Raw genomic sequence first — 7,491 nt, forward strand, 5'->3', positions numbered from 1 at the left:
AAGCAGATTTTAAATTGGTCACTCTTTAGTATCTATACCTGCTACAACATACTTTTCCACAGGTTCTGCAGCCATGCCTGATTTCATTGTTCCTCCTGCAGCATGGTATTCGCTTAAAGGCCTCACCAACCATTTGTTCTTTTTCCCACGGTGTGGAATGCCAGCGTGGACACACACACATGTACACACACATGTGCACGCCCGTGCGCATACACACACACACACACAAAGGGCTTACAGGAACAATGCCTCGAATAGCTGAAGAGTCTCATCACTAGGCTTTGTGCACAAAGAGCAAGAAGAAGTGGATGTGTGGGTTTTTGTGAATGCGGGTGCATGTGAGCAACAGCAGCTGTTACCTGCGGACTCTGCTGGATTTGTCAACGACCCATCGCATGCAGCTCATCCATACTGCTCCCATTGTTTGGTGGACTATGTATAGTTTACTGTTAGAGGGAGGTTTTCACCACCGTTCACAGTGTTCAGAAAAGTAAATGCAATGCCTTATCACGCACACTAATCAGTGTCACAAAAGTGTCAAAACGTTCACAAGTTTCAGAACCTTCACAGGGCATTTATGGGCATGTTGGACCAGATTTGCAGCAAAAATAAAATGTCGCCTTAGTTCTGTAATAGTTTTATTGGCAGAACTCATTCCAACAAATAAGTATTTTACCAAGTGAACTTTTTTACATGTTGGGTCATTCGGATCAAATTCTTATAGGCATTTGATTGGGATTATTTATGATAGAGCAACACAAAGTAAAACACAACTGTGAGGTGAAAGGAAAATATTATTTATAGCAAAACATATTTACAAAAAGCCCAAAATAAAATCTCAACAGTATGCATATTTGTTCAGCTCTTTTGAATCTGATTTTAGGTTACAACACAAGATTCCAAGCAAAAGAAACTCCAAACTCATCTGACAGTACCAAGACAATGGTTGTCCACCTAAGCTAGCAAAGGCCAAAGTAAAGAAGGAGATACGTTGACAACAGTAACTCTGGAGGAGCTGCAGAGATTCACATTTAAGATTGGAGATTCTTTTGAAAAATGTCCATTAGTTGTGCAGTCTATAAATTCTAATTTAAACGTATCCCCACCCCGATTTCTAACCATCACGTCCTTATGACACAGGGATGAATCAGACAAAGACCTGTAACAGGAACTGCAAGATCTACTTTAATGCCAAGTTTTAGGTAATCGCTCCTAGTTAATCACCTTGTTGGTGCAGAGATACACGTTTATGTCATCCTTGTTATTTCTAAAGTTTGCTATTGTGTGTAGACATAACACAGATTAATCCCTTAAGTTTATGATCCTTTTTGGTGCTTGGATGTTTCATAAGTCAGAGTTAAGTAGCTTAGCAAAAATCAACTGAATGGGGCTTTTAAAAATGAAAGAATACTTACAGATCTGGAGAAAACCTGACTTGTCAGAGGGAAATCTAAAGAACTGGAAGCCACAGGATGCTCCGCCTGAAAAATAAATGAGTTTTCCCTTCATTATTCAGCCCTCATTTCTCAAATGCAACATTTGCTGAACATACAAAATGCACACCTCACTTTATGTTAACCGTATTTTTCCTCTTGTAATATTAAATGGAGACACAGTCAGTGTTAAAGACTCAGAGTTTAGTATTGTTACTGAAACTGCGACTCACACTGAAACTGACTGCTCTTATGACAGTTTTGTGTCAGCATATATAATTAGTTTTAATTAACAAATTGTACAAAGACACAAAAACGTTGGGTTCTCTGCAGTTTAACAAGGACCCTGTTATATGCAACCGATCGGATCTCTAATTAGACCTCTGAAGTTCTGCATTATGTTACACAACACCCTTAAATATGACATCCCAACACGTCTCATTTTATTTCCAACCTTTATGATCATCTGCAGGGTTCACCGAGTATTAATTATGAGGCTCGTAGTAAACACTGTGCAGCTTCATGTCTCAACATGTCCTCCAAGCTCTGGGACTTTCTGGTCCTTCCACTCTCCATCCTGTCACACCCATGTGCCCATGGCTGCAAGGCTGCACATCTCTGAAACAAACATGGGAGATGAAAACAGGAGCATAAACATTCAGTCCTTTGACCTTCATTCTTAGTTTTGTCCGTATGAATTTATCAAAGCCTTCCTCTGTTGTTGCAGGTGATGCCTTATCTGACTTCCTCTCTGAAGGACTGTTTAGTCTGTGGGGAGACAGTGAGATCCTGAAGCCACTGATTTAAACTGGAGGTTGTCACAACACACATCCAGAAATCCTCCGCATGAGCCAATCGCCTCCAGAGATAGTTGTGCTTTCCCACAAGCTGGGATAACAACGGAAGGGTGAACTTTCAAGTTTTGCTATAGATAACTTGCATGTAGTTAATTCTTCCCTTCATTAAATAGTGTACATCTATATACGCTTGCCTAACTTTATGCATAAGAAAATTGAAATTTAAATCGGTTGGTAAAGATGTGTAAAAAGTCTTAGAATTTTTTTTTTTTTCTGAAGTAAAAATATCGCACCTGATGCCCATATGGCAGATAATCTGTGATGCTGTGGGCCTTTTTCTCTTTTTAACCTTGTTAAAGTGTGCAGCTGAGAGCCTGAGACTGAGAAAGACTAAATAATGTGGTGAATACTTTCTGAAACATGAAACTGGGTCATCCTTAGGCCTTTTTGTAGGAGTCTGATCCGAACCACATGAGCAAAGCAACAAAACAAAGCATTCACAAGAAGCAAACAAACAAACAAAAAAGAGCCCTTGCTCTTTATTTCTATATTTCCTCTTTATTCCATCAACCTTTTTTGGATTAAATGATCTCCTGTTGACAGATTCCATAAAAAAAACCTCAAACTATAATCAATAATAAATATCATGCATGCACAGACACACCATTATAAAAACCACCTGAGCCTCCTTTGGCAAGCAAACCCTTCCAAACTGCCCAGGAGATTCTGAGTCATTGCCTGGGCATGTCCGTGAGCTTCCGCCTCAAAACGCACGCAAACAAAAACTTAAACATACACACTTCACCTCAGGCAAACACCACCAGATAACTAAACAGAGAGAAAATTCCCCGAAACAAAGCGAAGAGAAAGGCAGGAGGTGAAGAGGCGGCGGTGCCTTTTCACTCAGCAGAAGCCAGCAGGCTGTCAGGCCCTCTGCACACGTGTGCTTTTGTCTTCTTTCAGGTCGGAGTAGAGCGCGGACCACCACATCCTGCTCCAGTGTCACCACAAGTTCAGGGATAGAGATGATCAAAATGGTTCACTGTGGTTTTGTCTGCAATTGCTTTTGATCCCAAAGGATGTGGCTGTGTGAAGGGTAAATTGTGCAAATGCACAATTCCTGGCTGTCAGCTCATACAGATAAAAACAGATAATTTAACAGCTTTACAATTTAGAGCAAAGCAAGTTTTTCCAATAAAAGTCATGTGGTGAAAGAAAGTAGCAGGATGCATTACATTAACCTTTACATACTGGTTACTTTGTTGCCTCATGCATCTATTTGATTGTCTCCTGCTCTTTGTAGTCTTATAAAGTGTTTCATAAGTTGATCAAATGCAAAAGAACATTTATCTTATTCAGTTACGATGTGCACAGTGCCTTTAAATAAAAAATATATATAAATCATTCTTTATTGTGGAAGCATTACAAGACGCAAAAATGTGTCAAACCTTTAAAGAACATCAGATAATGTATGATTTATTTGTCTGTGGTTGCTGTTGTGTATTTTGTCTGAAACCAAAATAGTCCCCACAGATTTCAGGTTAAGGCAATGCTTTCTAATGACTAGCCTCCTGAATGACCTACCATGAAGAGCCAGGACTGAGTCAGTCAGCTGACCGGCAGGGTGGCGCTGCGGGCAGGATCTGTTAAAGGAGCGCACAGCGGATGTCAGGAAGATAAGAGAGGAGCCACACCTCAGGAGTGGTATCAAAGTTTGTTCTCATGGCTTTCCCTTCACTGTTTCGATTTTTCACTATGATTTTATCTAAATGTGAAGAAACTTGTAAAATCCATAAAAGTCTTTGGATTCTCTCATCTTTTTAGATTCTACTTAACAATGAAAAGGTCTGACTTTAAGGCCAGCTATGTCTCCAGATTTAAGTTTGTCTCAAGAGATTTACTTATCTTGATAACTTATATAAATATTTGGCCACTTCAAATTAATTTTACTTTACTTTTTGACTTTTAATTAAAAATAATTAATTAAATGTTAATTAAAAATAAGCAGAAACTCCTGATTATCTAGTATTTCACAGGTTGGTCAGGATATTTTGTAAACCAAATCAGGGAAGATAATAATGAACCTTTGCTCCAGTAAACTGCCTTTGACCCCTGGCATTGTAACTTTATTATTTCAAATAAACCAGTGGTCCCTACAAATAAACAGATTAATAAGCTATAATTCATTTTAAATTGTTTTACAACCTGTAGCTTTTTATTTCATATTAAGTTGCTATAAAACAAAAATGGTTGCTTGGAAACATGAAAGCCTAATTGGCAAACTAATGTCTACAAAATGCCTGATAAATTATTGCTGAATGGTGAATTTATTTTATGTTATTAGATGATTAGTTACTGAGTACGCACAGAATCGATCAAGAAACAAGTAGGTGTCCACTTAGATAAATAAAATTAAACTCATATCTACAAGAGAAAAGACTACAGCCATCTAAAGTAAATAACTTAAGTATCGTTTGGTTTGTTAATCATTTGGCGCTAATTTGTTCGTTTTCACTTTGAGGTGATTTTTAACTAATCGTTCAGCTGGAAAAAGAAATGCTGTCCTAAAGGAGACTTGAAGCTAAGTTACTTACACCATAACAATTTGGAACAAAGTTGCTTTAATTAATTGTTTTTGTTTGTTTATTTTATCTCCAGTCCTCTTCCACAAGCACGTGCTGTTGATGTTTCAGTGTCCCCAGACATTTCAGTTTGTGTACGTGTTAGGGTATGGCTCATTCCTGTTCCAACATGACACGGATGAGCAGGATTGGTAAGGAAAAACTTTACTGGTCTTGCCTCAAAACCTTTGGGATTCACTTTAGCAGCGACTCTGAGCCAGACACATCTCGTCCAACATCAGTGTCTAATCTCACAAATGCATTTAGTCAAAGATGGTCCAAAATCCAATACACATTCTTAAGGCTTCCCAAAGAAGTCGGCAAGCTGTTATTGCCAGGGTGGGCCAATATCATATTAAACCATACGGGTTAAAAACGTGCGAGTCAAGTTCAGATGAAGTGATTTTGATCTGACTGAACTGTAATTTTTTTTTTTTTTTTTTTTTTTTTTTTTACAGTTTTTATGATCTTTTATACATTCCCAAGATCAGTGTGAATGTGCACATCTGGTGATCCCTTCAGAATGGGCAAATATTTGTACAGACTCCACAGTGGGATGTGGATTACAAATTAACATGTCGGCAGCGTAATTAGGTCCACTTCCTCCCCCACCTGCATGCGCCACAGCTTCCGCCCACACTCAGCCTTGAATTACTCCTCTGGCAGCTGCATTCCCAAACAGCAGCTGACGTCAAGAGGGAGGGGTTGAGACTATAAAAACCCGGGGAGCCTATTTCATTCACAGCCACATTCTGGATTACTACGATATCTGCAGAGAAGCTCCTTCTTCGGAGTCTTCGGACGAAAACGCAGAGGAGGAGTGCGCCCCCCACCCGCTTTTTTTGACAAAAAAAACAATGAAAATGCCAGCGGAGGAAATCATCAAGGAGGGAGACCTGGAGAAGAGGAGCGACAGCTTCCTCCAGTTCTGGAAGAAAAAGACGTGCGTCCTGACCAAGGACAGCCTCAATATGTACGCGGACGTAAAGCGCTCCAAGGTCAAAGAACTCAAGCTGCAGTCCATAAAGAAGGTGGACTGTGTGGAGCGCACCGAAAAGTTCATGTATTTCACCATCGTTACCAAAGATGACAAAGAGATCGACTTCCGGTACTCCGCGGAGCAGACCTGCTGGCACGCGGAGATCACCCTGGCCCTGATTAATTACCAGAACAGAGAAGCCGTCCAGGACTTCAAGACACGGCAGGACAACGAGAGCGCATCGCCCGGACAGGAGAGGCGCATGGCCAGGGCGCCTTGAACCGCTCCAAGGCGCAGGATCGGAACTGCTCCAAATATGGTGAGATACGCTCCAGGATGCTGGCTCACCCTGTACATGATTGAAAATATGATTATGGGGGGAAACAAACTGCTTCAAGCTCAAACTAATAACGCTTTTTTTAAATCCTCTAGAGTCTGCACGGACCATAGAGAAAAATTGGAAAACGGATCAACGGAAGCCTTGATCATCCGGTCCAGAGATGAAGGACTGTTCGGGACTGAGCTCCCTCAGAGACGGGACAGCTGATCCAAATCGACACACGAACTTTTAGAAGCTCAAAGTGGACTGAACTGTCAGAACTATTTCATGTTTACTCTTCATAGAGAAATGGTGCCTGAAATCATGTTAATTTATTTTTGTTTCCAGAATCTATGGTGTTACTGGTAAACTGCTTGTGTTTAAATTATTTTCTGCTTAAATGTGTTTATTTAAATAAATATCTATTTGCTTTTGCCATAACTCCAGCCCCTTCTTCTTTTTTTTAACTTTGAAAATGTTTTCTTAAGGTCCGTTAATGTTTAAACCTGCATGATTCAAGGAAAAAAGTGCCGGACATGCACGGCTACCTTTCACCAGCACCGTTTCTTAAATGCCACACATGCAACCGTAAAAAGGGAGTGGAGGACAGGGAAGTCCCTCTTCCGCTCCAGCGTCAAGTGGAATGTGACCTTTTATTGTCGCTGGGAGGGTTTGGGGCCTGAGTCATCACTGATAGCAAGTGCAGTCGGCATCAACGGACACTTTGAAGACTCGGTGGTGTCACTGAACACACCCGTTTCCGAGGTGTGGTGACCTTTATGGCTCCTGGTACAATCTGATAATAGAAGTATAAAATGAGCGTATCTGAAGAAAATGAAAATCATCAAAAGAATTGGTGTTTTTCTTGGTGTGGTACTAAAGATTGCTGTTCTGAGACCTTATTGTGTCCAAGACGATATTCAAACTGCAGGGTTTTTTTTTTTTTTTTTTGGTAGAAATGGTGAACAAAGGTTTTTAGTTGTTGGGAGGGTGGAACTGTTTAGTGATAAACTGCAGGATAAAGTAATTTGAAAAGCTACTTGGGTTGTATTCATTAAATGAGTCAGTTTACAACAACAGTACCTGATCACCTGGCCATAAAATGAGCATGGCATTGTGCTGGCCTTAGTCACAATTTAACAAGAAAATTAGTTTCTCAATTTTTCTACGTTTTATTTAACCAGGTATTACCTGACAGTTTCTTTATAGAAATAATTTACACTGAACAGCTAAAAGACACATACCTTCATTAATGCAATGTGGTCACTGCTTCCGTTTTCAATTAGACAATTGTTTAGATGTCGGTTAAACACTTTTCCCAAAAGTTCTGTTTAATTCTTTG

General features: G+C 39.9%; 1 protein-coding gene across 1 annotated transcript; it reads left to right on the forward strand.

Annotated features, from left to right (window-relative positions):
• Window positions 1–5,577: 5,577 nt before the first annotated feature.
• phlda2 (pleckstrin homology like domain family A member 2) lies at window positions 5,578–6,595 on the forward strand. Its single transcript, XM_005815400.3, has 2 exons — window positions 5,578–6,149; window positions 6,263–6,595. The coding sequence occupies exon 1, from the start codon at window positions 5,709–5,711 to the stop codon at window positions 6,108–6,110; it is 402 nt and encodes a 133-aa protein (XP_005815457.1). The 5' UTR covers window positions 5,578–5,708; the 3' UTR covers window positions 6,111–6,149; window positions 6,263–6,595.
• Window positions 6,596–7,491: the final 896 nt, after the last annotated feature.

Source organism: Xiphophorus maculatus, chromosome 2, assembly GCF_002775205.1.
Source record: "Xiphophorus maculatus strain JP 163 A chromosome 2, X_maculatus-5.0-male, whole genome shotgun sequence".
NCBI classification, from domain to species: Eukaryota; Metazoa; Chordata; class Actinopteri; order Cyprinodontiformes; family Poeciliidae; genus Xiphophorus; species Xiphophorus maculatus.

Coding starts and splice junctions, on each gene's coding strand:
- phlda2 (XM_005815400.3), top strand. CDS start 5,709: ATGAAAATGCCAGCGGAGGAAATCATCAAGGAGGGAGACCTGGAGAAG.